Consider the following 15,561-nt stretch of genomic DNA (forward strand, 5'->3'; position numbering starts at 1 on the left):
CTTATATCTAGGCAAGGCATATAAAACAGGCAGCACCAGCAGGTCTTAGCCTGGTATCATAATGGCACAATCAAGCTCTGGAAATATTACTACCAAGGATAGACTTTTTACTTTCAGATTCTTTTTCATTTTATTTTAGTATGGATTAGATTATATAAATTGGGGAAGAAATAAAGTGAAAAGTAGTAGAGCTCTCACTAATTTAATAGATATCCTCAAACTCAATCTCTGTCAGTTTATAACCATTATCTATTCCAGTGGTTTTCAAACTTCTTTTCTGGCGACCCAGAAAACTGTTGAAGCCTCCAGCCCAGCAGAGCTGGGGATGAGGGGGGTTGGCGTGTGGGAGGGGCTCTGGGCTGGGGCAGAGGGTTGGAGAGTGGGAGTGGGTCAGGGATCTGGGCTGGGGGTGCAGGCTCTGGGGTGGGGCTGGGGATGAGGGGTTTGGGGTGCAGGATGGGGTACAGGGCTGGGGCAGGGGGTTGGGGTGTGGGCTTACCTCGGGCGGCTCCCAGTCAGTGGTGCGGCGGGGGTGCTAAGGCAGGCTTTCTGCCTGTCCTGCCACCGCAGACCGCACTGCGCCCACGAAGTGGCCAGCAGCAGGTCCGGCTCCTAGGTGGAGGTACGCAAGCAGCTCCGCGCAGCTCTTGCCTGCAGGCACCGCCCGCCCAGCTCCCATTGGCTGGGAACTGGCCAATGGGAGTGCAGAGCTGGTGCTCGGTGGGGGGTGCAGCATGTGGAGCCCCGTGGCGCAGGGCAGTGTCAGAACAGGTAGGGACTAGCCTGCTTTAGCCAGGCAGCACCGCCAACAGGACTTTTAACGGCTCTGTCAGTGGTGATGACCAGAGCCGCCAAGACCCAGTGCCTTACATTCCGCGACCCAGTACTGGATCGTGACCCGCAGTTTGAAAACCACTGATTTATTCCATGTGAATAGAGGAATAAGGAAGGGTAGAGATAGTGGTGAGCAAAGTCTGACAGCAGTGTGTTTGCGTAAGGGCTGAATGTAAGTGATAGCACTGAACTGTAGAAATTAGAGACTGCCCAAAATCCCTTCATGACATTTGGTCTCTTTATACTATATTTATTTCAGTTTATTTTGAAGTCAAGATATAGAATTTATTTCTTATTAATTGCTATGGAGTTTTCTGCTGAAGGTAAGAGGATAGTTTGCTCTACAAAACAATCCTGCTGGTTATCTGCTGGAGGCCCTTGGGACAGCAAGAATGCAGTCATGAGTGTTCCATTAAAATTTAAAGTTATTTAAGTATTGAAAAAGAGTTATATGATCCCACAAAACTTTTCACAGATGCACAGCCCTTAAGCAAGTAGTTAGATTTAAGTCAAATGAAGTACCCATGAGAAAGGATTACTCACCTCAGTAAAGGATTGCAGGAATGCGTCCCTATTTTTTCAACACCATGTCAAAAGGAAGTCTTTTCATGTACCTAATCTTTTGTATTGCCAGCCACTGGACCCCTTCTATTTCTGCTATATCTTGCTGGGGCTTGCATGACCCAAGCTGCATACCGTACTCCAATGGGTGGATGCTATTGAGTTATATATTGGCATTATGATATGTTCAGTATTTTCTATTTAATTCTGTATGCATCTAACATTTTGCTTGCATTTTGATGACTGAAATTACTGAACAGAATACACTGAATTATCTATGACACCCAGGCCCTTTTTGTTACAGTTAACACAGAACCCTATTACTTTGAATTTGGCAACAATGAATTTAAACTGTCATCATGCTGCCCATCTATGCAGCTCTGCTAGGTCTCTCTGAAGTTCTCCACAGTCTTGTCTTGTCTTGTCTTGGGAATGGTAAATAATTGTGTGTAATATGCAAATCATGCCATGTCACTGCTCATCCACTTCTCCAGATAATTAATATACTAAACATCAGCATTCCTTGTATGGATCCTTGGGATACACAACTGTTACCCCTTTGCAATGCTGAAAATGGACCAGCCAATTTCCAAACCATAGGAAAACTATACCTTTTAGTGTGCGACGACTTAGTTTTTTTAACAGTTTCTTGCAAGGGACTTTGTCAAAAGCTTTTGCAAGTCCATTAAAAAAAAAAAAGCAATTTTCCTATATCTGTTCTGTCGTTGACAACTTCAAGAATTCTGGTTGATTCAAGTGGCACAATCTTTGCAGAATCCATGATGGTTTGTGTCTATCATAATTTTTCATCTAGTGTTTTATAATTCAATTTTTAAATTACTGATTTAACCAATATATTTTCTGTGACAGATATAGCAACTGCATACTATATCTTTTGGGACCATAAGAACGGCCATACTGGGTCAGACCAATGGTCCATCCAGCCCTGACAGTGGCTCATGCCGGGTGCTTCAGAGGGAACAAACAGAACAGATGGATTGGTTCGTTCATATGAAAGGTTGATGTTACTTTCGGTAGAAATTTTGTGTGCGGATGTAGCATGACTTTGTCTTTGAAGAATATTGTGTAGGGAGGATAGGCCATGAGTGCCCCGATCTCACTCACCTGTCTGGCAGAAGTAATGGTGACCAGAAAGACAACTTTCATGAATAAATGCAGCAGGGAACTAACTGGCGGCTAAGGCTTCGAATGGTGGTCTGATGAGGCATTTCAACACCAGACTGAGGTCCCAGGCAGGGGTAGGTTGGCAAACTTCTAGATAAATGTTCTGGAGACCTGTGAGGAAGCATTTAGTAATTGGGTGCATGAAAATCAAGTTCCCGTCAATCTCATGCTGGAACACAGTAATGCCTGCAAAATGGACTTTGATCGAGCTTGTTGCTAAACCCAATTATTTCAGCTCCAGTAGGTATTCCAACACTAATGGTAGTGGTGCTGTGGAGGCCGTCAAGTGTTTTACGGGACACCAGGAGGAGAATCTCTTCCATTTTTGAAAGTAAGTATTCCTCCTGGTCACTTTCCTGCTGTTTAGTAACACATGTTTAACTTGTTCCAAGCTGACTAGTTCGTCAGGATGGAACCATGTAGGAGCCACACTTGTAGGTGGAGTTTCTCCGGATTCAGATGAAGAGTATGACCGTTATTCTGAGACAGCAGGACTGGACGATGAGGAACAGTTTGAGGAGCGCATATCATCATGCACATCAGGTAAGGGGAAAATGCTTGTTTGGGCCATGTTGGGACTATGAGGATAACCTTGGCCTTGTCTGTTCAAATTTTGTGTACCATATGCGATATCATTGGAATCAGTGGGAAAGCGTACATGAGTTATGCAACCCATGTGATGAGAAAGGCGAACCCGAGTGACCGAGGTCCCATCCCCACTCTCAAGCAGAACATTGCGCATTTGCTGTTCGTTGGGGAGTCGAACAAGTCGATTGGGGGAGTGCTCCACCGGTGGAAGATGGAGAGCAAAACTCTCCTATTCATTTCCCATTCCTGGTCTCGAGAGAAGTACCTGCTTAGCGTGTCCGCCGTTGCGTTCTGACAGCCAGGAAGGTAGGAGGCTGAAATGTTTATGTTGTGGTGTATGCACCAGTTCCACAGTTTCATGTCTTCAGTGCACAGCAAGTGAGATCGAGCACCCCCTTGTCAAATGATGAAAAACATACAGGCAATGTTGTCAGTCATGATGCGAATGGATTCGTTCTTTAAGTGCGGTAGGAAGTGTCTGCAGGCATTGTGGACCACACATTGTTCTAATAGATTGATGTGTAACTGAGTCTCTGCAGGAGACCATTTGCCTTGAACCATGCACAGGTGCATATGGGCGCTCCAGCCTATCAGCGAGGTGCCTGTTGTGATAACGATTGATGGGCGTTCCTGTTGAAATGGGATGCCCATGCATACATTTTCTGATCTTGTCCACCAGTGTAGAGAGTCCAGGACACAGGGTGGTACAGTATGGTTTGTGAAGTCTCGGTATGTATTCCAAGCTCAGCCAGTCCTGTAGACATTGCATATGTAGTCTTGTGTGTTGTACCATGAACGTTGTGGCTGCCATGTGCCCTAGCAGTTGCAGGACAGTATGAACTGGTATTTGGGGGCTGACTCTTACCTCTGAGATAAGGTTTGTCAGAGCTGTGAATCCATTCGGGGCAGGGATGCCTTGGCTTCTACAGCATCGAGATGTGCCCTGATAAAGTCCAGTTGCTGGACAGGGATTAGAGTGGATTTTCATTCGTTTATCTGGAGTCCTAGATCCCTGAATAGTGTGATCACTGTCTGGACTGAGTCCAATGCTTCTTATTAAGTTGGGCCTTTGAGAAGGCAATCGTCCAGGTAAGGGAAAATCGTTATTCCCTGTTTGCGCAGATGTGCCGTTACTACCGCTAGGGTTTTGGAGAAAACTCTTGGTGCAGTGGATAGGCCGAACGGTAGTACTCTGTACTGGAAGCGTTTGTGTCCTACTGTTAAACACAGAAATTTCCTGTGAGTGGGGTGTATAGTAATATGAAAATAAGCATCTTGGAGGTTGAGGGGTGAAAACTGTCCCCCTTTTGCAGCACTGGAAGTATCGTGCCCAGTGTGTTTTGAACTTTGGAGTGCATACGAACATGTTGAGTTTCCTGAGATCCAAAATAGGTCTCCGTCCCCCATTCTTCTTCTGTGTCAAGAAGAAGTGGGAGTAGAACCCCTTCCCCATATATTGCAAAGGTACTTGTTCCATGGCACCTAGTTGTAAAAGATGATCGATTTCTTGCTGTATCAGGTGCTCATGAGAAGGGTCCCTGAAGAGGGACGGAGAGGGGGGTAGGGTAGGTGGTCAGGAGGTAGAGGTGATGGTATATCCTGATCGTATGATCTCTAACACCCACTGGTCCATTATTATTGACTTCCAGATGTGGCAGAATGGGCGAAGGTGGTGTCAAAAGCATGGGGACAGATCAGGTGACAGCGCTGCCTGGTGAAGGAGGTTGTCCAAACCCTCGACCAAAACTGCCTGGTGAAGAATTTAGTGGGTGCGGTTGGTGCCGACTTGGTTTTTTCAACCAGTGCCAACTATGATGTTGGTGCTGAGGGCGGAGGCATGGTGCCTGAGGAGACACTCAGCACCGGGTCCCTTATGGGTGAATTCAGTACCATGGAGGAGGCATATTGCCATCTGTGCCTCGACTCTGTCTGCTTTGCTCGGGACTCGGTAGTGCCAGAGGTGCCCAGAGTATCATAGGTGCTCACCTGAGCATATGTTGGTATCGGGGGTAGTGACCTGGCAGGAGACCACCTATGTTTCTGTGGTGCTCTCTGCGGACACGTCTGCGCCCTCTTCTACAGTCCTTTAGAGGAAGGCATGTCTCCTGTCCCTGCAGAGGGGGTACCCGGAAAGGAGGTCCATTGGTCTGGCTCTGGTTAGAGAGATTTCTCCATCAGTATAATTTTCAAGCGGAGATCTCAGTCACGCTGGGCTCTCGCTTTCAGATTATTGCAGTGGGTGCATTTTTGCGGGATATGCATCTCCGCATGACATCGGACACACAAATAGTGTCCATCTGAAATGGGCATTGCTTCGTGGCAAAAGCCACATCGCTTAAAGCTTGGGGTGCCAGGCATCTCTGACACTTAACTGATCCCCAGTGCGGGGAGGGTAAACAGGGGAAGTAACATTAACTATAACTTTTAAAAGACTATTTAAACTGCTATCTTTTTTAAAGGTTTGGCGAGAGTACGAACACTGCCCCAGAGCTCCATCTTCAGCCGAGGATGGTTGAGAAGGAACTGGAGGACTTGGGTCATGCGCATGCTAGACGTGGTACCATGAGATGCCTGCTGCATATGCATGACCCGCATGGACGCTGGTGCCGTAAATCTCTGATTGACGTCACCGGGACGCACCGACACCTGAAGTGGAGCACCCAAAGGGACATCATTCGAAGAAGAAATATCAGTTTCACTCTGCAGCTACTAGAGCTCTCAAACTCTTCAGGTCTGGGACAGCCCCACCATGAGGACTGCCTTGGGCCAGGGACCCTAGGGCCTCCATACACACAGGCCATCTGGCTCCCTGGGATGCAAGCTAGCCCAGAAGTCTGGAAGTTTGGGGTCCCTTGACTCTGAGTAGTCCACCTGGAAGGGCTGTCCCCAGAGCTACACACCCTGGGATCTGGTCCCAAGACACTCAAGCTCCTGGGTCCATAACAGGGAGCTTGGAAGCTGTGGCTAGAGCTGAGATTCTCAGGTTTCCAGGCTCCCTGCCGTGAAGTCAGGATCTAAGCTCTGGTTAGAGTCAGGGCTCCCAAGTCTATCAAGCTCCCAACTCCATGGCAGGGATCCTGGAATCCCTGGCATGACAAGGCTGGCCCAGAGCCACAGACTATGGAAGCCCAGGGTTGCCTGGTCACTGGGCAGTCTACAAAGTGGAGCTCTCTCTCTCTCACCAGCTCCCAGAGCTAGTGGAAGGTGTGGAGGTAGAGAAGCTGGGCTCTGTGCCTCTCTGGGTCCGGTAGCTGCACCTCTCCAGCTCCCAGAGCTGCAGGGGAGGTTGAGTGTTCCTGCTCTCTGTCTCCAGAAAATTTGTTGAAAGTGAAATTGACAAGACGCTTCCAAGCAGGCAGCCAGGGAGCCCTCATTTCAATTTTCCCAACAGAAAATCAAAATCTTTCAGCAAAACTGAAGTTCTTTCATGGAAAATTCTGCTTTTGCAAAAAAAAGCATTTTTTTTTTTGGTCAGAAAACCAGTTAGATGAAAATTTTGTGACCAGCTCTAATAGTGATTGTAACGCAATCCTATCAAATCTGGCACCTGATCTTGTAGCCAAGTCAAGGGCGTGGTATTTAACAAAAGTAAGGGAATTACACCATATTGCTGCCTTGCAGATCTCAGATATGAGGACGTTCTAAAAACTGCAGAGGAGGCATCCTGTGCTTCTGACGTTTGGAGGGAGAGGCGTGCCAGCCATATGATAAACAGATTGAAATAACATGGGGTAATCCAGTGACATATTCTCTGGGAAGAAATGGCCCGCCCCTTAAAAGAGCTACTTATGGCAACAAAGAGACGAGGAGCCTGCCTAAAGGGCTTCGTTCTATTAATACAACAAGGCACTAGAAACATCCAAGTTGTGAGGTTTCTTTTTCCCTGGAGAGGAATGGGGTATTTGGAAAGAAAATGAGAAGATTAACAGATTTAAATGGAAGTCTGACACAATTCTGGGAAAAATTTGGGACGAAGACTCAACACCACCTTATCTCTGTGGAATATTGTGCAAGGTGGGTTAGCCGGAAGAGCTTGTGTAAGACCTCACAGGTCTAGAACCCAGGCCTGCAGAGCTATCACACAGTTAACATCTCCAGGCTGCCACTAAGTGGCAGCTGTAACCAACTGGCGCTCCACTTACCATGATTCACTGTGGACACCAACCACGGGAAGTTCCGCCTTACGGGTTTGACAGGCAGCAGCCCCAGCACTTCTGAATGGCTCCCTGCCCTATATAAACCCCAGGGTCATTTCAGGAAGTGTCCAGGCAACAGCGCGGATCTCTTGTAGCTGCCATGACCATTCCTGTTCTATGCTCTTGAGCTCCTGGCTTGACCTCGGCTTGTTTTGGACTTCATCTCCTGACTCGGACCCTGAAACCTCAGTTGGACTCTAACCCTGACCTGGAACTGACTACAAACTCCTTAGCTACTCCTAGCCTCAGGTTTGCCCCTGCTTTGACCCTTGGCCCTGACTTCCCCTTGTTGGGATCCTGAAAGCTTAGAGTTTGCTGACTCTTCTGGCTGATGTAATGGTGATCAGAAAGACCACCTTGAGAGTAAGGTGAGAGCATTCAGAGGGAGACTCAAAGAAGGGGCTCTGTGACACTTGTAAGAACAATACTGAGATCCCACATTGGAGGGAAGTGAGGGACAGTTGCATGTGCCCTTGGGTGAGGGGCACACAGGGACATGCACTGTGCAGGCTACAACTCATCAGACACTGCTATTCAAAGATTACACATGAACACCTAGCATGCGATCCACATGAACAGTATCCTCTATTCCCCAACCCAAAGGCACACACCTTATGTCTACTAAAATTACCATACACCTGAGCCCATACACCACAACCTTAACTCCGTTCCCATGCAGCAATTCCTTTAGTGAACCCACTCCAACACACCGGCCCTTATTTCTCTCCCTGCTCCACATACCCCAGGTTTCCTCCCTGTCCTCCATATTCCCCTCCCCCACCATCTTCCCCCAAATACATACTTTCCTCCCTTTCCCTTGTATTCCAAAAGCCTGAAAATTCACCTGCTCCTCACAGTTCTTATTTCTGCCCCATGACAGCATAAGGGAACCTCTTCCCTGAGGACAACCTGGCTTCACCCTCGATAGGACAATAGGAGATAGTGGCCATCTCTGCTAAGTACAACCTAAAAACTTCCTCCTGCAGCAGGTATAAGGAAATGGTAGCCATTTTAAATGAGGGAAAACTATGGCCTCTTTCCCACTGAGGATAATGGGAGATGGTAGCCATTTTTAACTTTGTTAGTTTCTCTGAAAAAGAAATGCACCAGTCACTGAAGAATAAACTCTCGGTTATAAAGATTAAAAGTGAAAAACTACCCTTAATCCTAAAGATTTGTTTTCAAAAACTACCTGTTGCACTAAATCTCCTCAAGGTTCAGCTGCCTGACAATATTTGTTTTAAAGATGCATGTCAACAATAAAACATGAGAACCCCTGAACAACCCAGAGACAAATTTCAAACACTTTCTATTGCAAATTTATTATACAAAACCAACCAAATACTACTTACGAAATTCAAAGGGCATATAAAGTAACACTGGATGATGTTTTATACTTAAAGACCACCTATGTGTAGAGAAATGTATACCCTATTTTAAGCCCAATTCAGAACACCTTAGCTATAGAGTCATAATAAGCACCTAAATCACAGAACATGCCATAGAAGAGAATTGGGCGGGGGGGGCTTCTGCAGTCTAGTACAGAATCCAGGCATACTTCCTGTTAAACTGCATAGCAAGCACATTAGTACTATGACAGCACGTGCTGTAGGATTTCATGTACATAGTGGGGCAGACTGTAGCAGCAGACGCTGCTGCTAGAACAGCACAAAGGGATCTGAAATCCCACTGACACAGCTACCGCCGCTCATTGAGGTGGTTTTATTATGTTGATGGGAGAGCTCTCTGATTTAGGGTCTGATCCTGCAAAGAATTAGGCACCTGAGTAACTTTACTCACATGAATAGCCCCATAGAACAGGCCCTTGAAATGTTAAGTTCACTTTTTAAATAATCAGGGATTTGTACAGATGAATTTAAGTTTTAAGTTACCACAATATCAAATCAATATTGTAATATTTATGTGAAACAATCAAAATTTTCTCGACAGGAGTACATTATTCACTTGCCTTTCCTCTTCTAATAGGAATCATATGAAAGGGAAACTAAGGAGGGGAATTCTTATTTGTTGCTTTTTGGAGAAATTAACTCTCTCAAATTGGAAAGAGAGTTTTACAAGAAACTTTAAAAAGAAAAATAATTCACTTCCCAATCACAGGGTTTTTCTTCCAGTCAAAATGCATGTTAAATAGTCCCAATTTAAGGAATCTGAGTGACTTTTAAAACACATGTTGTGAGAGTAGTGATTTTTTGTTCAGGTTGGCAACAAAAATATTTTCAAAAGCAGTTTACTAGATTTTCTTTTGAGCAACCTAAACATCTTTTTTTGCTGGATTACTTATCCTGTGGTGTTTATCGATCTTGGGACCAAGATAACAAAGAATATAAAGCCCTCGCAGCTGATGTTAGAAAGAAACTTTCCTGTTACAAAGGGACTTCAATTAAATTTAATGTTTAAAATTAATATTTCCATTAATCACTCCTACAATACATGCACAGACCTTAATGTGTATTTATAACATTCATCATGAGTGCAAAAGAAACTGCCTGTTATAAAACAGGCCACCTGGGTCAATGTTAGCACTCATGAGACAACCAGTGGTTAACTGCAGTATAAAATTCATAAGCTGTTGACCCTGATAGAGCCTTCTAGATGAAATATATAAGTAATAATTTTTACTGGTAATGAACTACCGAGCAATACCTTTTTCCCCATAAATTTATTAGGGGAGCATATTTTGTTCCAGCAGTGCCACCGCTGACCCTTATGAGTTGTCTTATAGAACAGAGATGCCAAAAGAATATGCCAAACAAATAATACAGTGGACCTTATAAATCTTAATATTTGGTAACACAAAAGGTTTCAAGACCAAGTAGTCAAAAATGGACACCTAAAGTTAGGTTTCTAAATAAGTGGCCTGATTTTCCAAAGTGCTGAGCTTCTAGCAGTTCCTACTATCTTCAGTGGGAGGTGCTGGGTGTTCAGTCCATTTGATAATCAGACCACTTAGGTGACAAAATATGCATTTAGGAGACTAACTTTAGGTTCCCATTTTGAACATCTTGGCCCAATTGTTTAGATGATCTTTTCCATCCCTAGAAAATATCAGATTAGCATTTGAATGACTAAGTCTACACAGAAACATGTCTCACCACTGAACAATAAATCAGACTATTCTAGTACTCCTCCATACATACCAGTGCTCCATTTTCGCTTGTCCAAAGACTGGGATTAGATTCAAGTCTAGTGACACAAACCACAAACTTGTCTGGAAATACACGCAGCTCTGTGCAAAACAACAAACCCCAAAAAGATTACATGTATCTTTCAGTATATAATATAGTTTTTATAAGGGCAACGTATACGTGTACTACATTTTGTAAATCAAAGCAGCCGACATTTTAAAATGCACAATAATTCTTTTCTCCCACCTCACTTTTTGCAATTCCCCACTCTCTCCTCCCACTTCACTTGTTTTGTTTTTGTTTTTTTGTGGGTTTTTTTGGGTGGGGGAGTAAATCATTCATTTCTCAATAGGGCAGAGTAAGCTCAGTTCTCCAGAGAAAAGACTAGGCTGCAAATTAGTCCACCTGAGCCCTGGACAAATGTATCACATGGAACCCACAGGCAAGTCATTCAGCATGATTTCCTTTGTGCTAGTCTGATGATTCATCTTTTCATCTCAAAAATTTTGTCATGTTTATAACATCAGTATAATGTATAGCATGAAAATTGGACATAACATGGCATATGGAAAACATCTTTCAAACTATGACTAAGGTGATTTTAAAGTGTTTAAACGATTTATTACCATTTACCATTACGATCTCACATATCCTACTCCTAAAACACAGTTCCCAGAGTTAACACAACAACAAAACTTCTTAATCATCTGAGATTACTAGAGGGAAGAGGATCCAGTAACAACAATTCTGAACCACTGATAAGAATAGAGTACATCAGGCATCACTCAATTTAGTGACAAAAATACTAGAGAGAGAGAGAGAGAGAGACAGAGAGGGTGTTCTGTTTTAGCAATCTGAAATTATTTCCACATCCATTAAAATGGCATATTTTTATTTAGGATTTATATGTGAAACTGTCAGACTTTTATAACAATGGGCCAGAACATCCTGTCTTATGGGAGGGGGAAGAGGTAAGATAGGCAGGAAAACAATGAGGCTGACCACACATTTTCCCTCAGAACATCCCATCAAAGGGCAGCAAACAGGGGAGGAATATGGAGCTATCTGCATGGACGGCTGCTTCTCCACAAGACTGTGTTGTTTCATTGACAGCATGCTCTGTGTAGCCATTTGCCAAGTCCTCCTATGGCTGCTAAGCAGGAGCCATGAAGGTAACTTTACAAGAGTTAATGCTGTATTAATTACTACTAGATCTGTGGTTTGGTACAGTGGCTTGTAGTCAGACCCCTATTCTTCTGGTCTCACCCACAAGCCCTGCAGAGCTCCAAGCAGAAAGGCTCCAGAGGAAATAAGGAATGGTGCTGGGATGGGGAGTGGGGGCAGTAATCCCCACTTTCTGCACAGGAAGGAAAAGATGCATATGCAGGAGGGTTGCTCCTAGCCTCAGATATTAAGCATTCTGACAGGGTGTTATTTCAGCTTTGACTGTAAAATGAACCAATGCAACATGAGTTTCAATTTTAAAATACAGAATTCTACTTAGATGATAATCAATGTGTTCTTTTTGATTGCGGTATTACATGTATCCTGACTAAAAGAACTGTTGAGGCCGAAGTGTTTATTAGCTCAGGAAATATACTTATTAGAGTGCAGCAGCAGCTTTTATTAATAATAAAAATTATTATTAATGACAAAGAAACAACAACAAATTTTGGCCACTGGTCTTTCAACGACCTCTGTGTGGGAGCAGGGGGCTCTATTCATGTGGCGCTCGTTACAGGATCGTGGCCTTAGAATTTTTTCTGATAGTATTGGTAGATCAAATACATTTTAGTTTGGCTGTTTTAACTGTTACATTTTGCCAGATAGTCTCTTGCTGGTTAACAAAACAAATCTGTCACTAGACTACAATACTTCCTGTAAAATTCCAATAAAGCTTAGATCCAAAACAAATACAGTTTTGATGTAAAAGGCATTATTACAGTATAATCTAATATTCTAAAACAGCCATGAAAATGTACAACTTTGCTGAAATACTTAAAATCAACACTCTAATCTCTGCACTCAGTATGAAGTTAGACAAAATTAGTAGTTAATTGAAACAGAAGAGACTTAACAAATGTCCATAAACATGGTAAATAAAACCCTATAAAATGTAAGAGACATTACTAAGATTGTTATTCAAGCAGTTAAAAGATTTTAAGGCCGCTTAGTTGATTTACTTTATTTTTCTTTTAAATTTAAAAGATCAACTGAAAGGGCAGTCATTGTTATGGTTCCTTTTTATTGTTGTTGAAGCAACAGGATTGATATCACTTCCTTACAGAGCATCTTGGCTTGGAAAAACCAAGAAGAAAAATATCTGGCCCAATGACATCACCTATGTAGGGGTTTTACAGCAGTGGGCTCAATGAAAGCTTTTGCTTGCATACACTTGTACCATACAGTTGATGCCATAAATGATATGATATGACTCATCAGAGTGCAACCTCTGGTCGATTCACCCCGTGGAGACTCAGTAAAATGCTAAGCCTCATCACAAATACCAAATCTGATATGACTGAGCTGATTATTCTGGAGCAGGCAGAAAGCAACTTTAAGGTTAAATAAAACACACAAACAACTGTTTGGAAATATTTTTGATAAAAAAAAATCCCACAACAAACAATAACAGAAATTAATGAACTGAATCAAAATTCTAATGGAAACGCTGTGTTTATGACTTCTTCCCTTCTCCCAATTGTGCTAAATGTTAAGTAACGGAATAAGAAACTGCCTGCTTACCGCGATACTGCTTCCCCACCACACAACGGAGATTGACCCATCTCTTTATGAAGTAGGCTGTAATGTGAAAATTGCCACCTGAAACATTAAACAGAGTGATGTAATAAGTGTAAGGGCATTCTGTTCTCACAGTGTGCTACACATCTCCTACAAAGATCTCCTGACTGTTTGGGGAAAGGAAGGCATAGCTCTCACTTACAAAATGTGCATCTCTCCAAAAGCAGTATTTTTAATAAAAACTTCTTAGAGTCAAGAATAAACTAACTAATGTGCAGCAGAGTAAAAAAAAAAAACCCACTGGATTTTAAAATTGGTCAGTTCTGCTATCCAATCATAGAAATTAATTTCAATAAATTAATTGCCCACAAAAGGTGCCAGACGAACAGCTCTGCAGACTAAGACCCTGTTCATTGTGACCCCGTTGCACCCACACAAATCAAGAAAGCAACTGAAAATGTTCTTAACTAATTGATTTTTAGAGAAAGACCTTGGGTTACGTAAAGTTTTTAAAAGTTTGGTATGGAGATGCCAGCTATGAGCAGATTCTGAACGATGCTAATCATCTGCCAATCCCATTCAGTTCAACAAGAAAAGCAGCGCCCTTCAAGATCAGGCTACATTTAATCACAGTGATAAATACTATGTGGTGATCAATAATTGTGCCCAGCCTCAGCATGGGTGCGTCAACAGGGAGGTATAGGGTGCAAAGGAGCCTCGTTCCCAGCGGCTGACCACACTTAGAATCCTTGTGCTATAAAGGTTCAAGGCTAGAAAGATGATCTTGTGCACTGGATTGCAACTCCAAAAAAACTGGGTTCTATTCTATTCTCTGCTTTGCCATCAACTTCCTGTGGGACCTTGGGCAAGTCACTTAGTTTCTCTGTGCCTCAGTTCAGTCTGTAAAGTAGGGATAATAATTCTTCCCTACCTCACAGGGATGTCACAAGGTACTCAGATACTTCGGTGACAAGTGCCACAGAAAAGCTTATAAATAAATATTGCCATTCTCAACTCTAGAAAGAAGGCAAGGGAAGACACAGGACCACATATCCCCATCCCAATTCCAGCCAGGAGAGCTAACCAGGAGCAGAAGGTCCGGATGTTGACCACAGCACAAGGATGACAATGCAGCTTCGTTCCCTCCAGCATGCTCCAGAGCTTCCCAGCTGGCACAGTGCCTCTGGGAGCAACCCCTGCAGTGGTGTTCCACCACACCATCCTTCATGCAATACCGTGCCTATTTACCATAATCAGTCCCTAAATAATTTATCAGCTATCTTTTTCCACTTGGAAGACAACTGAATTCTTGACTCCCTTTAAAGACTGAGTCAAGATGTATCAAGTTAAGACACCCTTTAAAGAGAAGGAACACTTTGGATGCAGTCCATCACCTTTATTAGTTGCATATTTACAGCACATGATTAAAGAAAATTGTTGTTAGGTATTTCCAGTTTGGCACCCGCTATCCTTTTGACACACTGTCAGTGGGGTTAGCCAAATCAAAGACGACAAGACTTTGTGCTTTCTATAGACAAAGTGTAAGTGTGACAGTACAATGCCTTCCACTGTGATCTCAAGAACAGTGGAACAGAGAGATGTCTGTAAAAACTAGAGCTGGCAAAAAAACAAGAATTCTGTTTTGTGAAAAATTTCAAGGTTTCAAAGTTTGTTTTTGTTCCACATCCGAAACTAGACCTCTTAAAACTTTTCACAAAAAGCACACAAGAGCGACCCTCTGCAACAGCCAACAGTCTGAATCTGTCCGATTCAGAAGAGGGACTTGAACCTGGGTCTCTTATTCCAGATGAGTGCCCTAACCATTGGGCTAGTGGCTCTTCTCGGGTGCGGGGGGGGGGGGGGGTCCCTCTCTCTCACACACACACACACACTCTCCCCCCACACCCGGATAAACCTTTCCAACAAAACTTTGATCTAAACTGACACATTTCCACAAACAGTTTCTATTTTGATGGATCGGTATTTTCAGATTAAAAATTCTCCCTTCTAAAAAAATCTTGACCATCTCTAGTAAAAACACAAATTTACCAACCAGTCTCTAAATGAGGAAAATGGATAACTAAATGAGGAAATCCTCTCCGCCTGAATGTACCTCACAACACTGAACAAGCACTTCACTTTCATCGTATTTTTTTATTAAAACATCAAACAAAAGGTGATAATATTTTACATTTCCCACCACACTCTAAAACAAAATGCTTCATGCCCGAGATTCTTCTAAGAATGGGAGTGACAGATCTATCTGTTTAGTTTTCCTGCTGTTCTGGTGTCCTGTAAGAAGTAAGTCT

General features: G+C 43.3%; 1 protein-coding gene across 1 annotated transcript in view; it reads right to left on the reverse strand.

The window, feature by feature from the left end:
- SLX4IP (SLX4 interacting protein) overlaps positions 1 to 15,561 on the reverse strand; it is a 137,221-nt gene that overhangs the window by 29,393 nt on the left and 92,267 nt on the right. Inside the window, exons 5-6 of the mRNA XM_074949649.1 lie at positions 13,256 to 13,333; positions 10,523 to 10,611 (exon numbers count right to left, since the gene is read on the reverse strand). Of these exons, the coding sequence (XP_074805750.1) occupies positions 10,523 to 10,611; positions 13,256 to 13,333 (167 nt within the window). The remainder of the gene's footprint in view (positions 1 to 10,522; positions 10,612 to 13,255; positions 13,334 to 15,561) is intronic.

This window comes from Natator depressus, chromosome 3 (assembly GCF_965152275.1).
Source record: "Natator depressus isolate rNatDep1 chromosome 3, rNatDep2.hap1, whole genome shotgun sequence".
NCBI classification, from domain to species: Eukaryota; Metazoa; Chordata; order Testudines; family Cheloniidae; genus Natator; species Natator depressus.